The following is a 24,352-nucleotide window of genomic DNA, read 5'->3' as shown; positions in this document are numbered from 1 at the left end:
AAGGGACTCCTTAAAAGGCAAAGCAGTGTGTCTTGGGGTGATCAAGAGATCTTTACATATTAGGGGATGAGGAGTGTGCAGGCTGAAAATAGAAATGGTGTGTTGGAATGTAAGTAAGCATAGACTGTGGGCCCAGCGTGGGTTTCAGAGGTGGGATTTGAGGTGGCCAATGGGTGAGCAATGGGCAGTCCTGACTGCTGTTGGCGAGGCAGAGCTCGGCCCGGCTTCGGGGGCATGTCTGGTATTCTGGGTGTTTGCTCTGCAGCTCCGCCACCGGGGGTCCAGTCCCACCACCAGGACTTTCTGATTGTATGATGTGGGCATGTTACTCAGCATGTCTGTGCCTTAGTTTCCTCCCCCGTAAGAGGCATAATAACAGAGCCCCATAGGGCTTATGGGAGGGTTAACTGAGCTAACACACGTGAAGTGCTTAGACTGGGGCTGGCACATAGTGCTCAACGAATGCATTCTAGTACTGCTGATTACCTAATGTATTACACCACACTATATATCATATCATATGATTATATTGTCATACATTCTCATGTAAGTATAATATCTCCTCAGACTTTACCATGAGGACTCAGCATTTAATCATTACCTCATTCAGTCTTTGTACCACATCTAAGTTAAGAATGACCCAGCAGCATCCTAACTTCAGCAGCCATTTACACACAGACTCCATGCCATTGTGTACCTGGCATGTCACGGTGTTTCACCCCATTTAATTCTCACAGTAATCCAGGGAGGTGGCAGTGCAGCCCATTCTCTGGGGAACGGGAGCTGAGACTTGCAGCCACCGGCCCGCCCATCATGGATCGGGGTCTGGTGCCAGTGTGGTCTGAGCGCAGGCTCGCCTTCCCACCTGCTTTTACCTCGCGGAGCTGCCAGCCCCTCCCGCTGGTGGAGAGCAGCCCCGGGTCTCCTCTGGCAGTGAGTGTGCAGACACCTCAGTTCTTACTGTCACGGGAGTCTGTCAGGATTCTCCCAGGACCCCTGCAGCTGCTCCCGAAACCACATTCTCCTTTCCTGTCCCCATGTCCTTGCAGGGAAAGTAGTTACTCACCTCCATGTGTATAAAGGACTCTTCATCAAGTTTGACCCTTGAATCCCAGCCAGTCCTTAAAAGTTCTCCTATGGCCGATTCTCTGCAAATCTATTACTAAGCTTCCTTTCAACCAGGAAAGCCCCATTCCCCAAGCAGACCTTGCTAAATGCTCTGTCACACAGGGCCACACTCAGCTGGCTCACCTCTGGATCCCAGGTGCCCTGCCTGGTGCACTGCAGGTGCACAGTATTTCCAGTTGAAGGAATAAGTGTATGAGAGGATGAATGGCTGTGTGCACCTTTTTTTTTATTCAGGTGTAACAGGAACCCAGATGCTCATCTGGACCTTATGATTTGGAAAACGTGTCACTAAAATTGTCTTCTGGAAAACATGCTGAAAAACTGCCCTTTCGCACTACCCACTAGGTGTAGACTTTTCTGCAGATTTCTGCAATTCACAGAAATCCAGAAATTTCTTTTGCCTGCTGTTGTTAATTCTCTCATCCACTGTGTACATATTTATCAACTGGAGTGTGCCATGGACTCTGGTGGGATTAGGGGAAGAAATGACATCAAGGGACAGTATCAGGTAGCTTTAGGCATACAGAGAAGCCAGTGGAGTCCACAGGCAGTGCCCCTCCCATCAGTCACACCCAGTAATAGTGACGTGAGCAGGATGCTTTGGAATCGCGTAAGTCTTCTTGCAGCTGGGAAGGGGGGAAACGGGAGAGTCTCTCTGAAAGCATTTTACAGGAGATGAATCTTGAAGGCAAACTGGGGGTTTGGAGAGGACGCTACAAGTCTACACACAAAGGCCTTGGGGAGAAAGAGAAGTGGTGGCAAATTATCAGAAGTTCATCATAAAAACAGGCTTAGGCTCAGCCAGAGAGTTCTGATTTGATTCTGGGACAACAGGCAGCTGAAGAAGGGGATAAGGATGGTAAGGCTATCAGACGGTGTTTTAGGAAAATCATTCTGGGAATCTTGTGTTTGGGGCATTTCTCACTTAATATTCTCTAGGTGCTGCTAACAGGGCCAATTTTGAGTTCATCCCTGGCCTCTGTGGAGAGTTTTATTGAAGCCAAAATGTTCCCCCAACTCCAGAGGGAAGACAGGAAGCCAAGACCCCACTGGTTCACAGATTGGGTGCTCCACCTTTAACCATCAGCTCAGGCTCCAGTACATTAGAGCTTGGGTGTTTGTTGTTTTTGCAGCTAGAAAAATATCTTCAGAGGACAGTGAGCCTGGAGAGGGGTGTTTCTGCTATGAACAGGAGCCTGAAGCTCTAAAGAGGTGATAGCAGCTCAAACTTCCTTCCCTTGAACTGCAGGAGCGCTGCAGCTCTCTGCCTTCAGAGTCCTTCATGTGATCTGCAAGGGGGATGGGGAGGCTCTTACCCCAGAACCCTTCCAAGCTTGTCCATCACGTTCACCCAAGGCAGCAGGAGCCAGAGGAAGCCAACTGACAGCCATTGGAGAGTCCCAGGCTTCAGGGTACAGCTGACAGCAAGAAACCTCCCTCATAGCCAGCCAACCTGGGCACCAGCAACCAGTGGGGAAAAAATCCTGGCTTTAGTAAAACCACTTGCTTTTTTCCCTTGATGTCCACTCCTCCCCTTTATTCTAGGAAAAATGTGGGTTTGGGTTGCAAGTTCTTTTAAATCAGTTCTCTAGAAAATGTGCTCTCCCCCAATAGCTGGGGAGATGGTGCCTAGGAAAACTTTGGAATCTAAGATCAGAGCATTATTCTTCCCTAACCTGACTGTGTCCGGGCCAGTTAAGGTTCTCATTATGCATTTCTTGGGAAAGACTTAGGTATCTGCCTCAGGCCAGAGATTTACAGGTTCTTTTGAAGGAAAAGCACCGTTTGGATTGATTTCTGAGAACTATACATATGCTTTTCAACCCTATTTTCTGCTTCCTGTAAAGACCTTGTGATACACAGGATGATTGTGCTCACATTATTTTACAAGAGCTGTGTAATTCATGTGAAAAGCGTTCTGGAGATAGGAAAAAGGGTTAACTCCAAGAGCTGCTGTGGAAGCAGCATTAGGTCCTGGGAAATCTGGCTCATCAGACCCTGCCTTGAACTCCCTGGGAAGTGGGAGATGCAGGACAAGCCAGGTAGTGAATCTGGATAGTCCAGGGTAGGGGGTAGTGGTGGCGGTGGTTGACTACAGGGAAAGAAGAAAAGGAAATGGAAAGCAAGGAAGGTTGTCACCAGCTTGGGGAATGTTTGCTCTTTTGAAAAATCAATGGCTGCTGTTTGCCCAGCCATTCCTGATCGCACAGAGGCTGAGCAGCTGATGACCCAGCACTGGTGCCTGCAGTCTGGTTCTGCCCCCACTCTGTGACTTTGGGCAAGTTTCCTAACTTCTCTTTGCTTCTTGCTCTTCTGTGCAATGGGGGTAATACTTCCTATCCCTAGGGTTGGTGGGAAATCAGTAGGTTAATACATGTTTAGGACTAAGAACAGTGCCTGGTGTGGAGTAAGTCCTCCGAAAGCCTGACTACTTGCTGTGGTAGGAGCCCAAAACCATCTGAGGTGTGTTTAACAGCTTTATTGAGGTGTCATTTACAGACCATAAAATTCACTCCTTTTAAGGATACAATTCAGTGGGTTTTTTAAATAGTAAATTGGTAGAGTTGTGCAATTTCCACCGCCATCTAGTTTTATAACATTTCCATCTCCCCCAAAACACTCATTCGTGCCCATTGTAGTCAGTCCCTGCTCCCTACTCCAGGCCCAGGAAAACACTGCTCTGTGTTCTGCCTCTACGTTTGTTTGCCTTTTGTGGAGATTTCTGGCTTGTTCCATTCAGCATGTTTGTGAGGTTCGTGCACACTCATGTGTCAGGTCTTTTTTTTAATTGCTGACCCGTATTTCATTGTGCGCGTATACCGCAGTTTGTTTATCCATTCACCACTTGGTGGACGTCTGGGCTTGTCTCCAGTGTTTGCTGTCGTGAAGAGCGCTGCCATGCGCATTCCCACGCATGTGGACTGGGCGTGCATTTCTGTTCCTCCCAGATAGCCCCCCGGGAGTAGAAGGGTATAGAACGTGGGGGGTTATGTTTAACCCTTTCAGGAGTGAGTTTGTTGGCTCTGAGATGAGTATGTGCAGGGATCATCCGTGAAGATTGGTCACCGCAGCTCAGCTTTACAGCCAACTTGCCCATTGTCCTTCCAGAAACACACATTCACACCCGTTGCTGGAAATCGGCCCCACTGGCCTCCCGCAGACAGAGTTCACCCCTCTGAGGACAGCACGGGCTGAGAACGGTGACTGCCAACAGGCGACTGAAACGTGTTCAATCCAGTCAATCAGTCAATATTTATTGAACGCTTTTTCTGGGCGAGGCCTTGGATCTCCCAGCTGTAACATAAATAGCAAATGTGTCCCTTATCCCTCAAATATCTGGTTTCAGCTTGGCCCAAACCCCAATATCGTGGCCTAGAACCAGTACCACTCCTCCTGTGTAGGCCAGCTCCTGACCTGACCTCCTCTAGATTCTGCCTGCCAGCTGGTATCTGAATCTGTCTTCTCGGCTCCAGTGTGCATTTCCACTGAAATCCATGTGCGCCTGATATGTCCTAGACCTAGTAATGCTACTAAAGGTTTGGCCAGGACTGGGTGGGGAGCAGAGAGTTTGTGCAAAAGGTTCCCTCACATGCAACCAAGCAGGGAGGACAATCCAACCGCTCCATGCGGTGCTTCTCTTCTGAGGAGCAGCCCCCACCCCATCTTCTCTAGCTCTCTTTGTATTTTTGTGAATAATGTTTTCCCCATGCCCTTACTTAGCCTTCATGGAAAAGGCAGTGCCCTTAATTATTTTTCACAGTAAGTTGTGCTCATTTGTTCAAAACACTGTCTCATGCATTTGTTGATTAATAAACCTTCCCTATTAGAGCTACTGCAGGAAAATTTCAGAATAGTCAAGCAAATTTAGGGAAATTTGGTGACTGGATGAAATAATTGTTAGAGAAAAAAGCAGACATTCTGCGTTCTAAGTGGGGGGCTTGTTAACCAGATTGTAAATTACTGCTTATGTCTCCCTCTGGCTGTATAATGCCTCTCTGGATTTAGAATATTGTCTTTTTATACTTCTACTTTGATCAAAGCTCCAGGTTGCCAAAATCATTCAATTCAGTTCAACAGCTCTTTATTGAGCACCAGGTATCTGCAAAGCACCATGTTTGTGAGAAGCCACTAACTCCTATTCAGCCTACAAAACCCAGCCCAGAAGTCCCTATTTCTTGGAAGTCTTGTATGATTGCTACTACCACCACCCTTTACTGCCCCAGAGAGTTCATTATTTCCCTCCTCTAAGTGGCCTTTACATCCTGTTTGGACATTTGTACTGTTCTGTAATTTTTTAAGTGTTGTCATCTCTGATTAGACAGTCTCTGGGCTCAAAAGCCCAGTGCTCAATCTCATTCATGTTCATATGTCCAGCACCCAGCATGGGCTTCAATAATAGTCTTTTGTAAAGTTTTGAATGGGTGAACGAGAAATTCTTCAAAGCCAACATAAGATACGAGTGTTTGATAGAGATTTGTTGAACTAAGAAGCGTGGATCTGGCCTGAGGCCATTCTGTCCCCTGCACTTTGCAGAGCTTCCTAACTGTCTTTCCACTTCTGCCATCTCTTCTCAGTGCAGCAAATCCTATCCCTCCTCTGCCTGTAACTCTCCACTGGCTTCCATCCCACTCCAAGGGAAAAACAAAGCTTGAAGTGGGCCCACAAAGCTCTATGTGTGAAACCTCCCAGACCCAGTCTCCTCCTCCATCTGGCCCCTAACACACACACACACTCGGGTCCAGCCCCGTGGAACGCTGTACCCCTCCTGGAACATGCTAGACACTCCATTGTCAGAGCCTCTGGTCTTGGCCTACCTCTGCCCAGGATGCCCCTCCCAGGTGCATGACTTCCTCGGGTCTTTTCTCAAATGCCACCTTCTCAGTAATGCCTTATCTGCATACCCTCTGCCCCAGTCTTGATCCTTTTTCCTTACTTTAGTCTTTCCTGGGACACTTAACACCTTGTAAACATTATATAAAGCTTATTCATTGTGTTCTTCTGTCTCCCTCATTGAATATAAGCTCTATGAAGGCACATGTTTTTGCTTCTCTTTTTTTTCACCCAGTCATCCCCAAGGCCTACACAAGTCCCTTGTACATAGTAAGAGCCAACCCACAGATGGTGCATTCCTATTAGGCACTTTTTTAAGCACCTATACATTATAGTAGTCCCCTCTTATCCCAGGAGAATATGTTCCAAAACCCTCAGTGGATGGTACTGAGTCCTATATATACTGTTTTTTCCTATACTTATGGTCTTCTTTCCCATACATATGATGAAGTTTAATTTATAAATTATAAATTAGGCACAGTAAGATATTGATAGGTAAGAATAAAGTAGAATAATTATACTATAATGAAAGTTATATGAATGTGGTCTCTCAAAATACCGTATTGTTCTCACCCCCTTTCTTCTTACATTAGATGATAAACTTCCTCTGTGATGACATGAGGAAGATGAATAATGTAGGCATTGCAACACAGCGTCAGGCTGCCACGGACCTGGTGATGATATATCCAAAGGCTTCCAGACTGCGGTTGACCATGGGTAACAGAAACCATGGAAGGCAAAACCTTGGATAAGAGGGGACTCCTGTATAATTAACCGAATCCCCTCTTACAGCTCTGTGAGGTAGCAATAGATAAGTTCTTCATTTTAGGAGAAAACTGAAGAACAGAACGATTACACGACTAGCCCAGATCATTCAGCTGGTAAATGGAGGAGTGAAGTTCAAATCCAAGCTCTTAACGCTTACACCTTTGTGCTTCTTAGCAAATATTTTGTTGCATGAATGAATCAGTAAGCGAGTGTTTACGGCGAGGAGACAAGGCAAGTTGGCAGTGCCTGTGCTGAGGCTGAATGACGCAGAAGACCTCCAGCCTTCCCCGTAGATGTGAAAGCAGGCGCAGAGAGCTTGAGGGACATCTGTGAAGTCCTACAGCTGGGGGCCAGAATCAGAACCCCGCTCCCCCTGCTCCCTCCTGCCTTAACCTGGTGGCATGCTGAGCAGGGACACCTTTAGGCCTCCCTCTGTTCAGTTTTACCACCTTCAAGCTTCCGGTTAGTTCTAAGTCTTAAGAAGGTCCTGCTGCTATTCTTACTATTTCTGGTCCTACTGACCCCCAAAACAGACTGCTGAGAGATGCCAGACCAGCCCCCAGTGGGCTGCGAGCAAGCCTGACGGGCCCTTTCTCCTGTGTGACTGAACCAAACTCACCTGTTGAAGAGAGCCTCAAGTGGCTTACTAAGATATGAGCAAATGGGGCGAGTCCACCATGCAGCATATCCTGCCGTGGTTGAAGCAAGGTGCAGGGCACTTTTCCAGGCTTTCCAGGCCAGCCCTGGCTTTTGTAGATGCCATGCCTGCAGTGCGTCCAGCCTCTGCACAGGCTACAGGCAGCCCCTCCTCAGAGGCTGGTGAGCATCAGTGGAGCACCTGCTGTTTGCCAGCCTTCCGCCCAGCTCCACCCTTTACACAGTGTGTGAGCACCACTCTCTGCAGTCACCATCGACATCACCCACTCCTCACCATAAACCTGAAGCTCAGTCTCGTCCCCGCCCTCACATCAGAGCCAGATCCTCACTGTAATCGTAAACATATCCTGTCCTTATAGAACACCTAAACATAAACCCTAGCCCTGTCCCCTGGATCTGACCCTTCATCAGAATCAACATCACCGATGCCTCCCCACAACCCTGAAGGTCAATCTCACTATTGCCCACACATTAGAGCCGGACCCTGACTCTAACAGTAACCCTATTCATCCAGGTGTGGAGGCAAGACCAGACGGTGGCAAACGCCCCAAGCTCCCTGGTGGAAGAGCTTCACAGCTGGCCTTCTGATGTGAAGCACACTCTTGGCTGCATCACCTCATCCAACAGCAGAATCTTTCTCTTCGTTTTGGTTGTACCCCTTTGACTGCTTCACATACCACATAATGCTGAGAATGAATAAGAAGCAGTTTCTTATGACTCTGCCAGACTCACTGGGTGTGGTGATACCCTCAGCTCTGCCTGTAGTTATCGCATAAGAAGAAACATTCTGTGCTCTTTCCATAAGCTCTGGAAGCCAAAGTTTGAGCCTTCAGCTGTTGTGGGCTTCCAGCTTCCCAGCCTAATCCAGGGCTGGGCCAGGCTAAGTCCTGGAAGCAAAGAGAAAAATTCTCACTTGGCTTCTAGTGATGTAGACAACCAATCTGATCTGGATTTCTTTGATGTTAGCCTGACTGATGATGCACTTTGGTATACACTGGATTTAAAATCTCTTTGTTCTATAGTTAATGGCTGTGGAGATTATTAGATTGCTTCTGAAGAATTATAGGCAAGGTTGCTTGTATTAACCAGCCAGAAGGACAAACAACAAAAGAGCAACATTTACTGTATCCAAATGTCTGTCCACGCCCTCAGCTCTGAGCAACAATAACTACATTCATCATTGTCTTTCCTTCTTTCTATCTGATGGCAGCCATCCTCATGGGATGGGCGGAGTGTAAAAGGCAAGCCATCAAGCTCCCATATGCTCCAGGTAACAGTGACAGCCACCAGCGAACACCATGTCTCCATCCAGGGTCCCCCGGGTCTGTATGACCATGCTGTCACCCTTAGTAAGCACCTGAATTGTGTGCAATATCATCACAAATCTGATGAGGCAAATAAGGGTCTTCTGCTTCCTTTCAGAAGATGAAGCTGGATCCGGAATCTCTAACTAGTCTAGAATATTCCTCTCACCTTCGAATTACTCTTGAGAATCCCATTTTTTCAAGCTGATATGAATCCATGTTCCAGGTTTCCTGCCAGCTGTGCAGTGAAGGGTTTGTCAACCGCCAAGCTCACTCAGGCCCAGACAGTTGCATCCCCTCCTCACAGGATCCTGTGACGTGGGGTCGACAGTGGGTCCGCCTCACTCGCTGGGGGCCCAATCCCTGCTCTGAGGAGCCTGGAGCAGGGGCCGGCACTGAGCGCTCACTACCGCTCTTCGTCAGCACGCGCCCCTTTTGGGAAGGAGGCGAAGCAGGAGCTGCAGGGAATGAGCAGTGGCAGCATCTTCATTTTCTCTGATGAGGAGACTGAGGCCTCAGGATATTATTTCGCCCAAAGGCTCACAGTCAGCAAAGAAGGCTGGCTAGACCCTCAGAGCCAGCTGCCTGTAGAGCCTGGAGTACATTTCGCTTTGCAATTCATGGTTTTCTTTGTTCACTAAAAGTAATGTAAGCACGGGTTTAAAAAGCAACACAAGCAATACAGAAGGGCCACATGGAGGCAGCCTGGCCTGCATTCTGGGGCTGCACGCACCTCCCTGTGAGGGGATGGGGCAGAGTCCGGTCCTCCTGCAGCACTCCCGGTGACAGACAGGGTGGAGCGAGAAATGGGTCCTCTGCCTGCCCAGTTCTGGGAGCCCCAGGCCCTGACATTATTAATCAGGTCTTCTCCGCACAGAGTGGGGGAAAGGAAACATAAGGAAAAATAAAATATTCCAGAGGGACATACAGTGAAAAGTAAATTTCCTTGCCCCTCCTGACCCTGTTACTCCCTTTCCCAACCAGGGGTATTCTTGTGAGAGCCTATGCATATTTCTATGTGTCTGTCTTCTCTTCTTTGCTTGACACAAATGGAAACACAGTATCTGCCATCCTTCACCTGCTACTCTCACTTCTCAGTAGTTCTGGGGATGTTTCCATGTCAGTGCATAGAAACCTGCTGCATTTTTTGGTATTATGCTGCTGTAGCACTCTGTGCTCTGGGTTGGCTTCTTTGTGGAGTGAATTCCTGCAAGTGGAATCCAGAGCCCAGGACACTCCCAGCTGGGCACTGCTGAGGGCTAGCCTGCCCCAGGAGGAGATAAACATGCATGGCTCTTCTGGCCTGCTGCTCAGACGGTACCTTCTGCAGCTTGGGATTTGGAGGAATCGGGGTAGGGCTCCAAGGACACCATGTCGGCAGAGCAAGCTCTGGAGCCAGTGGTGTATGAGTCCGCACCGCTGAGACCTACTCAGCAGAAATGAAAGCTGGGGCCCCAGGTTAGAGAGTTGCCCACTCCTCACCTGCCCTCTCCTTGTCCCCACTCCATCTTCCTGCCCACCAGCCAGGCTGCTCATTCATCCGCTGCCCAGGTGACCCACTGCCTGCCCTGGCTCTTCCTTGGAGGTGCTGGTTTCCCCCACTCCCTCTAGGTCCCACCGCTTTCAGCACGCCCCACTAAGGATCCAGCTTAGTGTGCACTGTAATTGTTTTCAGCCAGCAAGCACGGAGCCCTACCAAGGCCAGGACCAGCTATAGGGTCTGTCAGCGACGCCTTCAGCTCCTTGCTGTGCTCCCGTGCTTCAGCATCGAAACTAGCGTTCACTAAACAGTGCCATATTAGGTAACTGCCAAATTATGTAGACCCTGAAAATGTCTTTGGAATTAGAGCAGAGCGAACAAAGCAGCTGGTGAAGATTTGCCTGGAGATGGGCCTTCAAGGGTGGAGGCTTGACTAGCTAGCTGGCTATGATAATGACTAACCACTGTGACTAGTAGGCATGGCACCATGCATGTGACATGTGTTACCGCCCATCGTCCAGCCCTGTGTGGGGGATGCTGTGTCCACTGGGTAGACAGGTGAGGACCTGTCCCAGGGCTGTTCTAGCCTAGCCCGGTTTCCACCCCAATTCTGTCTGGCTCCCGCCTCCTGCCCCAGTATTACTGTTGCAGCAGGCACCTCCCTTGTTGGGACTGTTTGGCAGGCTGGGGATCCACACTTGAGTCCTTGGTCTATTGGCTGATGGCTTCGTTGTCATTCCAGGACTTCTGCCATGGACAGGTGATGTGGCCCCCGCTCAGTGCCCTGCAGGTAAAGCTTGCTGAGCCCGGGCAGTCCTGCAAGCAGGTGTGCCAGGAGAACCAGCTCATCTGTGAGCCTTCCTTCTTCCAGCACCTCAACAAGGACAAGGACATGCTGAAGTAAGTGCTGCGGGTAGGGGGCAGCGCTCAGCCTCCTGCTCACAGAGTCTAACAGAGGGACAAGGTCTTCATTTCCAGATCTGTGAGCTGTTGGGATAAGGTGTGGAAAGGGGGGGCAGGTTGCAGTATCTTGCCCCCCAGGAAAACCCAGCATTTTTATTGTTAAGTAGATGAAGTCACCTGCTATTCTGATATTTTAATAATTTGAATGGGACTATTGTCTTTGCGTAAACAATGCTGTGTCTGGGCTTAGAGATTGTGGGATGTGTTCACACTGCTCATGTTAGACCCACAAACCATGGGAGTGGAGACGGGCATGGAACCATGAGCGTGGATAGACCCACCCCTCAGAGAAGCCAGCTCCCCAGGGGCCCCTAGTGGAGTCTAAGCAGTGCAGGTGGTAGGTGACAGTCTTCGACCCTGGAATCAGAAAGGAATGAGAAATACACGCAAGGAGCTGGCACAGAATTGTTCACAGCCACATTCCCCTTCCGCAGCCCCGGCCCTGTTTGCACTTTATTCCAGCACCTTTGCCGTGTGGTGCATTCCAGGGCAGTAAGCAGGCCTGACTCTGCCAGGTCCCTTAGCAGGGAGGTGGGTGCAGCCCTGGAACCCAGGCCAGAGCTGAAGCAGGAGGGCCTTTCTGTGCTGCTTGAGGTTTCACCCTCCTGCCTGCAGCACTTGCAGTGGAGCCATCCATTGCCTGTTACACTGGCATTTTGAGTTTGGTGTTTGCAGGTTAGGTTTCTTTGGGCCTCTAACTCATGTCCCCTATTAGTGCAAAACCTGTGCTCCCAATTTTGATCCCGGCCCCCCTGGGCCACCTACTGCTTAATTACCTAACCTCCCTTCCATAACATTTGGCTGTAACTGCGAGGCTTCCCCTATGAGATTTGCCCTCCCAGTCCTGGCTATTCAGGAGAGCAGCAGTCCTGCTCCAGCCTCCAAGAACACATTTAGGGATGGAGCAGACTCGGCTCACGCTGGCTTTACACCCTGTTAGAGCAGTTGGCCACTGGTTTTCTCTGCACAGTTGTCTGAGCTGGCCTTCTGTTGTTTGTAAGCCTTACTATTGTCAAATGTGTATAAAACCCTTTTTGGAGAGAGAACGTGGCCTCTGGCATTGGCGTACAGAGAAGCTCCCCTGAGTGGTGTGTGGGGAATGCGCTAGTTCCCCATTCTTTTTATGTGAAGACTGGGTTCAGAGGCTGCCTTGAATCTACCATCAAAACAAAAGCCTGGCCAGAAGAAAGTGTGGCACCTGCCCTGCAACCAGTGAGACCTCAGTGAGAGGGTGTGATGGTCTGATATTTATGGAAAGACTACAATGGTCCAAAAAGCTTCCATTTCCTAGGGATTTAGGAGGTGTGTCCCATCCGCTCCCTTTGCAAACAGCTCTTGTAGAAAGGCAGCTTTTTGAGAGCCCCACGTATTGCTGTCTGTCTGTACCGGAAGTCTGGAGTCTTGGGATAGACTAGGGACTGTACACACAAACTGTCTCCGTGCAGTCCCCAGCCCCACCTCTGGAGGAGGAAGTATGAGAAGCTGAGCCCAGGAATGGAGCCCAAACATTCTTCTCATCAGCACAGCCCTCCTCAGCTAAACAGGGGTGCCAGTGGGCCAGTTTGCTCTGTTCTGTCAATCTTCTCACCTATCAAATGGGGACATCCGGTGACAGTTGGCTATTGTGCCACCCATGCTGAAGACTGAGCAGAAGGGCCTCTTCTCCCAGAGAATTTTGGGCAGCGGCGGAGGCCCGAGGCCACCCGGCTAAGACCGGAAAAGCCAGCCCCTCCCTGGCCACCTGCACTTACCGTGCAGAGCCCAGGACAGCAGAGGCTTTGGGGTGGGGCTGTCCTGCAGCCAGGCCCAGTGCTGTGGGGTGCTCCCACCCCCTTTGTAGATATGTGGGTTTTCTGCCAAGGAGGCTGCAGTGAATGCTAATTTTGCAGTAAAGCTGCCTGAAATTAATTCTCCAAATGTAAGAGCCCTATTGAATGCTTTATTCCTGCATCTGTAAATGCTGATAATGTAAAACCCTAGCTACCTGGCAGTGTGTGGAGTGCCTCCCCAGCATGAGGCAACCCTGGCCCAGCCACATGCACACAGCCACTTAGCCCTGAGGGGCTCCTACCAGCCATGCTGCTCTTCTCCAGCTTGGGGCCTGGTTCTGCACTTAAGCTTCTCTCAGTGTTTGGGTATCCACATCCTTGAAGAACCACCTCCCCTCGTTGTGTAGTATGAATTTATATCACACAGATCAGGCCTTTTGTGGCATCCCATGCTGCCGTCTTGAATCAGGGACTCAGGCCATTATCTTTGAGCTCCTATCACGCCAGGCATGATAGATGTGCTGGAGAGGTGAACCGGACTCACATGCACAGAGCATGCGTGGCTCAGATGTGACCTGACCCTGACCCAAGGCAGGGGGTCTGGAGGGCAGAGGTCCTGGGAAGGGCTGGAGTCCATGCTGGTGTGGCCCAGGGGGAGGACTTCAGCCCCATGAATACGAACGTGTCTCAAGTATGAGTCCTTGTTTATAATTTTGCTACCTTCCCAACTTGTATCTTCTAAAATATTAAATCATTGAGTTTGGGGTGCCTTTTTGAAGAAGAGGAGTTCCAGGCCGTGAAGTCTAGGCTGTGAGCACTTTCATGCTTGAAAGGAAGGAGGTGGCCCTGAGTGAGTCATCCTGGGGGTGTTTAAGGGACCTCAGCGGAAACGGGGTGGGATTAAGCAGGAAAGGGGTGGGGAAGGAAAGGAACTCCAGGGCGGGGCAGGTGGGAGGGGCAGGAGCAGCGGGCAGGCCCTGCTTCCACCCCTTCATCCTGTGTGCGTCCTTCTGTGTGTCGGGAGGGATGGGTGTCTTCTGCCCTCCCAGGAAGCAGGCAGTCCCATGGGAAGGGGGAGCTTTGCTATTTTATTCTTCAAGGGCCATAAAATGTAAAGCAGGGGCTCTGAAGCCTCACACCCATCCTGTAGGAGAAGCTGTTTAGGCCCGCTGGGGAGAGGTCGGCACCGCAGGGGCCTGCAGACAGGAAAGGGCACGCTGCACCAGGGGCCTCGAGTGGGAGTGGGAGAGGCAGTGTGTGAGACAGACGTCGCAGGAACAGAGGAGCAGGAGCAGGGACATGCACATCCTGAAAACGCGAGGGACTTAGCCGTGGGGACTGAGCATTGCTGGGCTGCCTTCCAGATGCACTCCAGCAACTGGGGAAAGTCACCTCAACTCTCTGATGACTGTGCTCACTAGTTAAGCAAGAATGCTGGAGTGGCCTTCCTGAGGACCCAGGGCTGAGGGACAGGAAGCTGAACACACAGAGCTCCCTGGGGGCTAGGGTGTTGGACGGCATCCAGAAGTGACGGGAGCCATGTGCGTCCACAGCACCCTATCAGCAGAACCTTTGAGGAGGCACCAGGGGTTCCAGGGCACATCTGCTGCCTGAGCACTTAGTGGTGGCTTTGGACATCGTCCCTGGGCAGGCTTCTTCCACTGCAGCCTCAGTTGAGCTGTGCTCACACATGGGTGGCTGGGCCTGGCATCTGAGCCCAGGTGACTGGGGGCAGGAGCAGGAGGGTTTCTTTGTGGCTCCTGACAGCTACAGCCTTTGCCATGAGGTCTGAGACTAGTTATAGCAATTTCCACGCTCCTGGTTAGCAGTGTACCAGGCAGATGGCTTGAGTTAAGACACAGCAGCTGCCATAATTCACCTAAATAAATAAATAGCATAAGCATAAACCTGTTTCCGAAGGCCACATTCCATATGGAAACCATTAATGGACCGTCGTACTCCGGGGACCCTTTCTGTGGGTTGGCCTCAGGGATATCCTGTGAAGGACCTGGTAGTCCCAAATCTCTGACTCGGTTTTCCTTAAGGAAATCCCTAATACCTCTGCTTCCTGCCTTCGGCTTCATGGTCCCTGACCTTAACCCGTTGGGTGCCTCCATATCCCAGCAGGTACCCAAGACCAGAGGTGTTAGGGCCTTTAGAGAAGTTGCAGAGCTCTCTGGTGCCTGCAGGAGTAAGATAAGAGAGGGTCCACCCTCCTGAGCCGTCAGCAAACTCACCAGAAGCCCCAGCAGGTAGGGGGATCACCCGGGGGCAGGCACAGGCCAGGCAGTTAGCGGGCTGGAGGAACTGGGGACAGGAGTGATGGGAATGTGATGCTTTCCCCCAGCGTTTGGGAGTTTTCCAGCAGCAGCGGGAAAGCCAAAGCTGCCTACCTGTGTGCCCACCATGTCAGCAAAAATTAAGGCTTCTGTGAACAAAGCAAAATGGAAGCAGTTGGCATGTGTAAATTCACAGCATAGGGCAAGGGAGGAAGGTGGCATGGCCCAGCCAGTGTCTGCCAGGGCAGGGTGGTCACGGTGATGACTGTTACAGTGACAGCAGGTGCCCCTTAGTGTTACCCAGAGCTAGGCTCTGCTGGGAGCTCCCCCACGCTCGTGTGACTCCTGCACCTCCCCTGTGAGGTAAGGATTTTTATCCCCATTTCACAGAAGAGGAAACTGAACCACAGAGAGGCTCAGTCATTTGTTCAGGTTACACAGCATGTAAGAGATGGAGCTGGGACTGAAACGCAGCTCCGCCTGGCACCCTACACCTTCTCTGAATTGGGCCCCATCCGGCACATGGGGCCCCATGCTGGACACCGAGTGAGGCCTCCGTCTTATGGGGGAGTCAAGAGGGTGGGACCCATGTAAAACAAGGCCGCCAGGGTCTCCAACCCACAGACAGTTCAGCTGTTGAGGAGACAGCAGAGGAGCAGGCGCACAGGGTTCTCACCAGGGCCTCGATCCACCCCCCTGAGCGGCTTCCAGTTTTTCCCATTACGGACAGTGCTTCAGGGAGCAGCCTGGAACGCACCTTTCTGGATCCTGGTTGCCCAGTGGCAGCCAGTCGGCGGGTCAGAGGCCGGCTGCCATTCATTCCCAGAGCGGGAGGACCAGATGTGCTCCCACCCCTCGGGAGGGCGGCCCTACAGGGCTTGTGGCGAGAACGGCCCCTCATCGCCGCCCGGCGTGCTTTGTCTTCCTCTTCAGGTACGAGGTGGTCTGCCGAAGCTCAGAGCTGGCCAAGGACATCCTGGTGCCCTCCTTCGACCCCAAGAACAAGCACTGTGTGTTTCAAGGTGACCTCCTGCTGTTCAGCTGTGCGGGTGCCCACCCCGGGCGCCAGCGGATTTGCCCCTGCCGGGACTTCATCAAGGGCCAGGTGGCGCTCTGTGAAGACTGTCTATAGCGGCCACAGGCTAGGCCGCACGCACGCACTCTGCTGGGGAAACTTGGCTCCAGCCCCTCGGGGCAGGCCGGGGGCAAACAGGGTTCAGGGACTCTCTCCAGAGCCTGAACTTTTTGGTGGAAGGTTTTGATTTGGTATTGCTACTACTGCGGTCAGAGCACTGCAGTAGGGTTTTCGTCAAACAAAATGAGAGCAGATGTCAGGCCAGGAGCCTGGCTTCTCCCTGGCACAACTTTATTTTATTTTATTTTTTTGAGGAGCAGCTGTAGGGAGACTGTCAATGCAGCTGCTCCCAGGTAGCAAGAGTCTCAAGATTCACTTAAAACGAAAAGACCAGAGGAGGTGAGCTGGTTGGAAAGAACTTTCTTTGTATGGGAACATTCCTAAACCCATTAATTTATTTATTTGGGAGGGAGGGCGGGGGAGTGGGGGAGGGCCAAGAGGGATAGATCACACGTCTTGTTCCTTTGATTTTCCACTGTTTACCATCCACCTTCACTGTATTATTCCTGTCTGCTTCGGGCAGGGGGCAGGAGGAAAAGACGGGGTGCACTGTGGGGCTGGGGGCATGCTTGAGGGCAGCTGTGGGGACCTAGCTCTTCAAAGTGGATGGTGGCAGAACAAAAAAATCTGTGTGCTTGACAGATGGCAGCTAGAGGATAGGCCCTCCGGGAGTGGGAGGCGTGCCTGTGTCGTCCTGAGGGACCAAAGGTGGGGCTGCCTTGTAGTCAGAGGCAGCTGTCCCCCGTGCCTCCCCACAACACACAGCTCCTTTCCAGTCAGGACCCCTTTAGGAAGGACATGAACTATCGGGGAACTGGCATTTGCTAGTTGGTGGCAATTAATCCCTCCCTCCTCTGGAAGGAGGAGAGTAGAAATGTGGGACTGAAGAAGCTACTCTTGGACTTGAAGGTTGTGTTTGTTTGCCCCGTAAGAGGGTTGTCTGAGCTGGAACTGAGACAGGAGAGAAACTGGCTCCGAAGATCCACCGGCAGAGCGGGGCTCCAGACAGGTGGGCTGGCGTCACATTCCCTCTTACAGTTGGTATCACTGAAGTCCAGGAATGGGGCTCTCTCGTGCGCTTGGTGTTGGTGGGGGAGCAGGGCCTGGCCCAGGATGAACGCGCTGTGCTGTCCTGACCAGCCCACGTGGTATGGGAGTGGATTGCAAGGGGCAGGGGACTGGTGCTGGCATTTACTCCAGGCATGAACATGGAGGGGGATGAGCCAGTTGGCATGTCAGCGTGGTCAGACTCATTGGGCCCCGCCTTCCCAGCCCTAGAGTCCCTGAGCTCTGCCTTTATGTGAGATGCCTGCTCCACCCAGCCCTGCCTCTGCACTCAGGGTAGAAGGGTGTTTGCTGTACCACCCCTGGCATCTCCGTGCTGGGAGGAGGGAGCCCTCTCCTCCCTCTCGCAGGATGTCCCCTTTGAGAGCTGCCGTGACCCACCCAGACCTCACTGGGGTCGTGAGGGCCTTGGTCTCATAGCTCTGTGTTCTGCCCCGGTGGCTGTGTGCTTCCAGCAGCCGAGCAAGGCTGATTGATGGCTGGGGGGCTGGGGGGCTGAGGCTGGAGGAAGAGTTGTGCTTCGTGAAGACCTCAGGCAGCTTTCCTCTCCACAGTGTGGAGCCTCCGGGTACAGCGAGTCGGATTCAGCCTGCTTCTTGATTCTTCCCTAGTGCATAAATAATGCCACACACACAGCCAGCCCTTTTTTCTTAGCCCCTCAGTGGGTCTGAATTGCACCTCCAATCCTAGGGAAGGGAGGGGGTAAGAAGCAGCAGCCAGAGCTCCCCCGTCCGGTGGTCCCTGAGCACATGGGCCAGACAGCGCTGAGAGAGAGGCCGCGGCCCCAAGCGTCCGCGCGGGGTCCCCTCACACACTGGCTAAGCACAGCCTCTACTTGGGCCCGGCAGCACAGGCAGAAGTCCAAAGCGAACTCTGATGATAACGGTATGAGTGAGTGTGTGTGTTTCTGTAAGCTTTGCAAAGACAGTTCCTGCAGTAGGGGGGAAACAACTGTCTTCCTTGCTGTTAGGAACTGCTTTTCCCCGTGAATGGGCTTCTTGGCTGCACCCCAGGTTGTGGGAATTGACTTGAGCGCCCAGGCCGGCAATTCCTGGGCCAGTGACGCCCTCTCGTGGACTCTTCTGGGAGCTTCCAGCACTGAGGATGTCGATGCGGACATTCGGCCAGCAGAGGGAGCCTGCGGGCCAAAACCAATTTCCCACGCTCAGCCAGATTAACCCATTTTGCAGAGACCTGTTCAAACAAGCAGAGGGACTCAGAAAGTAAGGACGCTGAAAAGCAGCGTTCTTAGAAACCTGGGCAGTTGTGCCTGCCTTGTGTTGCAAAACTGCAGGGACTGTGTCCCAGCTGCACTCTTTGCTGAGCCCAGGGCCTCTCTGCCTTCCTGTGGCTCTTCTGCACATCAGGACCCTCAGGTCTGGCCCTGCAGCAGAGCCCTTTTCCCCTACTTGAAGATCATCTTGCTTCCCCAGTCCAGGATTGGTTGGAAGTAAGCAGGGGTTCTGCTGGTGGGGCTGCTGCTCAAATGCACACTCCAGTTGTTGAGGTATTAAGAATAGAATTGGCGACACGCACATGTGCTGCTGACCCCAGGCCGCCACATATTTGGTCCACATGTGGTCAGGGACTCCCAAGAGGAGATTGGAGAGGGGCCTCCGTGTGCCAGGTGTGGGAAGAGGGAGGGCTCCCGCCTGCCCTTGGGGAGAGGAAGACACTTTGCGGACTGTGGGCTGGGAGCCTTTGGTGGTTTGCAGTGCTGATCTTCACAGAATCCGAAACCAATCCATAACTGAGGACAACTCCACAGGGAGAGAAATCCTGCCAAGGGTCAGTGTCTTCCTATGCTGTGGCGTTTCCTGGTCTGTAAGCTTTTGTACATTTTTGCCTAGATGAAATTTGGTTTTTTTTCCCCACTGTGATCCTAAGTTCTTTAAAAACTTGAGGGAAAATACTTACCTAATTTATTAAAAGAGAAAAAGCTTTCCTTTGAAACATAAACACTTTCATGAGTAAAAACTCCTGAGCAGGGAAACACACTTCTTGCAATGCCAGTAAACACCTCATTTTATTTTGTGTATGTAATTTGATTTGCACATGTACAAAAGGAGATGCTTTTTGCATTTTTGCCTAGATTGGGGTTTTTGTTACTGCTGATAGTTTGCTTTTTTGTGTTTGCTCTGTGTTCAAAAATATTGTCTGTTTCTTATATGGTATTTATTGTTTCTCTGATGTGCCTTTTCACTTTTCTTTGGGGTTGGTTTTTGGAATCTGTGTGCTGTCGGAAGATAGGAGACTCCTCCAGTTTGGAGATAGGACACGTCTTGTATAGTTCAGGCTGGGTGCTGGAAACGCCCTCCAAGTCCCCACAGTGAGCATGCACACATGCCCCGTGAAGTTGTGCAAACCCCAGGAGAAGGGCTGGCTTCCTCCAGACTGGCCCGCGGCCTCCCTGGCGGCTCAGCCATGTCTTTTGGTCTGAGGACTGCTGGTTGCCTGCATGCCAACAAGCCTGTGCTCCCTGCCACCTAGGCACTTGGTGAGGGGTGGCTGGGGCAGAAGACCACCCTCTCAAGGCCTTGCACTGAAGGTGAACAGTCCCCACTGAGCTCATTAGCCCTAGAGCACTATTTGATTAATATCATGAAGGGAAAGAAGATGCACCTTTAATTTTTATTTCCTTAGTGAATGCAGGATTGAGGAAAGGTGCCTATGTGGCTTCCCCTTTGGGAGTAGAGCCCCAAGACAACTCACTGGTGGTGAAGGCATAAATGTATCAGTGGGACTGAAACTGTGTGATGTTTATAGGTGGGTTTGTGCTTTTCAGACCAGACCATGGCAGGCCACCCTGTTCCTCCACCAAGGTGGCTTACTTAGATTGTGTATATAATTGGGACGTTGCTACTTTCTCCCATGCCCCCAAAATTCGTGTTTTCTATAAAAAAAGTCTTTTTTGTTAACGACAGGCTCTGTTGTGTGTGTTACTATCACAAGCCTGGATTGTTTTATTTATTTAAAAATATTTTAACTCTCACATTGGCTTCATTCTAATCCCATCCTTATACAGCTGCAGAGCACCTCCAGGTGAAGAGATGGATGGACATAAATAGATTCAGACTGTTCAGGAAGGTGGGAATTTCCTAAATTTGAGGGTGAGTTTCTTTCATCTTGTTAGTTTCAACAAAAAGTAGAAAACCAAGTTTTTATATTAGAATGCCAGATTGGCTGTCTAGTCTCAGATGCAGAATAAAAATTGCCCTCACTTTCTTAGCACTTAGGGGCTTTGTGATGACTCAGTGTTTAGCAGTGTCTGGCACATAGTAAGAAGCCCTAGTAAATGTTAAATGTTATTAGAATTTCATGAAATTTGAGAAACAAAGAGCTAAGCTCACTATCTGTTGATTCAAAAGTAATACCTATATGAAAATATGATTTCAAGTTGATGGAGTGTTGTAGGAATGACTGGTTTAGGACTCCAGTCCCGTGTGCGCCCTGCTGGTTGTGACGTCACCATACCCCTGAATGCACTCACTGAAGATAGGCTTGATTTTTACCCCAGAGGAAGCTAGGCTACAAGAATTTGGAAATTGGAGATTGAAAAAGGGTGACTTTTGGCCACATACTGGACCTTACCCCACTGATGTCTTCTGGACCATTTCAGGGTGTTGCTTTGTAGGACTTCTTGAGCTAGAAATTTAAATGAGTTCTCTGAAAGACTGTACCCTTTAAGTCAAAGTTAACTATTCCTCTGAAACACAATAGAGATATTTCTGGGTTTCATTTAAGGAGAAAGCAACGAACAATTTCCAGTCCTTTCGGGGACTGGAAATTACTCATTCTCCAGAAAGTCCCTTTGATGGCACCTGCTGGCCAGGGTGGCCCCTATAGTCCAGTCCACAGGAATCAGACTCCCGGGCTGGTTGCAATGGCGCCCCCCAGACCAGCTAACCTGGAAGCCCCAGGACTCTGAGCACCCAGGTGTGGCCACGGCAGGAGGAGAGTGTCATCAGAGCCACTCCCAGGAGACTGCTCACAATTTGTTTTTCCAAATCACCTAAATATGTTTGCTTTTTGTTTTATTGGAGTTTAAGCCTCTTCCTTGGCCCTAGTCTGAGTAGATTGCCATTAGGGAATATGGAGGAGTTTGGTGGAGTCCAGTGTTTTTTAAATTCCTTTGGAATCTCTTCAGCTGAATCAACAGTCTTACACATCTATGGACGTAAGATTGGATTTGCCTTCTTCAAAGCAGCATTCCCTCTATCCCAGATTTTGTGGAGCCTTAAAGTAGCTCCCCTTCCCTGCAGCTGTGAGGCCTGGCCAAGGGCAGCCATGTGCTCATATGGAGGACAGGGCCTGTGCCCGTGGTGGATGGGGGCTCAGCACTGGCGGGGCTGGTGGTCTGAGCACCTCACTGGGACAGTCAGACGGGGACATGGTGCAGTAAGCCTCCTCTGCCAAAGCTGAGCTGGAGCACACTTGGGAAACTTTTTGCTCACTGTCCTACCCAAGTGTAAGGACAATGATGGAACAATTATTGCCAAAGGAGATGGTGACGTCCCTTCTAATGTGTAGCTGTCACAACCTTGATGTCTTTAAACTAATGGCCTTTCGCATCTGTGTCTTCAAACAACTCCTGGTACAACCATTTTCTACCATTCACCTCGGAGTTAAGTAGTGCAGGATTCTGCAAGGTGTTGCCATCCAAATGTACTGTACCGGCATAGAGAGCACTGCTTTGTTTTCCGCTATTGTAGAGAAAACTAGGGAGATCTTTATTTTTAAATAAACTTTTCTTGTGTGACAGGTGGCAGTGATTTGTGGGGGCTGGGTGGGTGTGGGGTCACCTTCAGATCACGTCCAATGCTGGCACCCACGGACTGCGTGTCACCGTTCGCAAGTGCTCCACTGTGTGATGGGTATGGTGCAGGAGTGGAGGGGGAGAGGCTTCACTACTGAGGGTTCGCGTCCTTCCATCACATCCCCCTCTACTAATTTCCGAGCAAGCTCCCTGCCCCTCACCTAGAAGGGAACTGAATTAGGCTGGTAGGCTTTTTTTCAGTTGAGATAGCTGGGTACTGTATCAGATGTTTAAAGATCTTTAGGAGGTGCTGGTAAAACAGCCTTTAAAAGACTGGGGGCCTTTTAGACCTGAAACATGTTTTCCCACCTTAAAAAGAGCACTTTCTGACCCAGGGCTCAGCAGTCCATTGGCACTGGGTTGGGCGCATGCCCTGGAAACAAAGTCAAGTCTGTGCCCATGCCAAGGTCTTGTCTGCAGGTGGTGCTGGAGGGCCACGGCCTGGGGTACCGTGCTTCCCATTGTGTGTGGGACACAAGTCCCAAAGAGGGTGCCAGGAAAAACCTGAGTGCTTAAGCTCAGGGGCTGCTACATCACAGCCGCCCCTCACTGAGCTTCCACACTATATATTAAATACAGTGAGAAAATCTGCAAAAAAAGAAACCTGTTGAACCTCACATTTACCAGACCTGCTCATTTTTCCTACATAACATATAGAGAATACTCAAGTGCTTTTGGAACAAGCCACACGGCAAGCATCAGATCGAATCAAAGTCAGTGGCCTCTTAGAATGGATCCCCTTCCCCTTCCCAGCTGGGAATAGCCCAGTGGGAGACGGGGCACTGATGGGGAGGCCTGGGGAGCAGCCGGGCTTCAGGCACCACCACACGAATGTGTGGCCACTTGCATCCCCTCCCTGCGGGTGGGCCACAAAGCCCATCAGGCCATCCTTGCCCATGACAGTAACAACACTCAAAGATAACCTTGTACCATACAAAACAGCTAAAGGTCTTTATTGGTCACTGTTGCCCGGACAAACAGCAGTGCCCGAGGTACAGAAAGGTGGGTGTTGGAACATTTTTATGGAATCTACACCTAATGTTACATAAACTGAGAACATCTCGTTCCCTTAGGGGTAAGCCATCTCTAATACACTGTAATGTACCATTACCACTTAACACAGCATATAGATATATGCATATATGGGTAGGTTATATAATTATTTATTACAAATAAACTGTAGTTCCACATCTCTCAAAAATGAATCCTGTTTTTTACATGTATGTTCAGGTTCTGAATGTACAAGAATGGGTCATGTGCTTAGTTCGTCCATGCAAAGCTCATACATATATCACTAAGTACTTTAAAAATAGAATGGTCTCCTTTGGAACAAATCTGTTTAGATTTAGGATTAGTAAAACAGTATGAAACTAATGAAATACATTGATAGAAATTAGGAAGATGATATATACTTATGGTTCTGGGTATATAAAGGGGATGAGGGACAAAAGGGTATGGTCTTCCCTTAAAATCTGCCAGGAGATGAGAGACTCTGGAATGAGGAGGCAGCTGGGGCCACGTGGCTGCCAGAGGAGGTGGGTCTGGTCAGTTGCTATCCATTTCAGGCTTGAGCACCACAGAGGAGCTTTCTGCCAAGCAGAGAGCTTATCCTACCCACAAGAACCTTTTACTCCAGGAAATGGAAAAGGTCAGTCCCCCCTCGGGCACCCGTCTCCCCTCCTGTGCGCATTGTTCTAATGTGTTTTGACAGGCAGTGGAGCCGTGTAGATAGACCTGCCGGGCAGCCCTCGTTCCCGTGCACACAAACTTTCTACAGAAGAAACTGGATGTCAGTTAGCCATTGGCACCGCCTGCCTGGGTGGGAACCGCTCCTCGTCCTGACAGTCTTCATGCACATGCAGAACTGCAGCTTGTCCCCACTGGCCGCCGTCACTCAAACATCTCGTAGTGGCGCGTCTGCCTCACCCTGGGCACCATGTCGATGAGGAGTCTGCAAAGAAGAAACAGCTCACCCCAACGCAGCCCTCTGCAGCCCTGAGCACTAGGAGGAGCAAACCAGAGGCTTCTTTTTTTTTTTTAAGTATAGGTTAATATAGGTTGTATAACCATCACCACCATCTAATTCCAGAATATTTTCATCACCCCAAAAGGAGACCCCGGACCCACCAGCAGCCACTCCCCATCCTCCCCTGGTAAC

At 50.5% G+C, this 24,352-nt stretch overlaps 2 protein-coding genes across 6 annotated transcripts in view; one reads left to right on the top strand and one right to left on the bottom strand.

Annotated features, from left to right (window-relative positions):
- MGAT5 (alpha-1,6-mannosylglycoprotein 6-beta-N-acetylglucosaminyltransferase) overlaps positions 1-16,716 on the top strand; it is a 335,878-nt gene extending 319,162 nt beyond the window's left edge. For all 5 annotated transcript variants that reach the window (XM_057505663.1, XM_057505664.1, XM_036886669.2 and 2 more), the window contains 2 exons: positions 10,910-11,067; positions 16,112-16,716. In XM_057505663.1, the coding sequence (XP_057361646.1) occupies positions 10,910-11,067; positions 16,112-16,310 (357 nt within the window). In that variant the 3' untranslated portion in view covers positions 16,311-16,716. The remainder of the gene's footprint in view (positions 1-10,909; positions 11,068-16,111) is intronic.
- A 6,402-nt stretch (positions 16,717-23,118) lies between these two features.
- The window catches only part of TMEM163 (transmembrane protein 163), a 236,331-nt gene continuing 235,097 nt past the window's right edge, over positions 23,119-24,352 (bottom strand). Inside the window, exon 8 of the mRNA XM_036886672.2 lies at positions 23,119-24,145. Within this exon, the coding sequence (XP_036742567.1) occupies positions 24,085-24,145 (61 nt within the window). The 3' untranslated portion in view covers positions 23,119-24,084. The remainder of the gene's footprint in view (positions 24,146-24,352) is intronic.

Source organism: Manis pentadactyla, chromosome 8 (assembly GCF_030020395.1).
Source record: "Manis pentadactyla isolate mManPen7 chromosome 8, mManPen7.hap1, whole genome shotgun sequence".
Taxonomy (NCBI): Eukaryota; Metazoa; Chordata; class Mammalia; order Pholidota; family Manidae; genus Manis; species Manis pentadactyla.
This window is presented reverse-complemented; position numbering and strand designations above follow the sequence as displayed.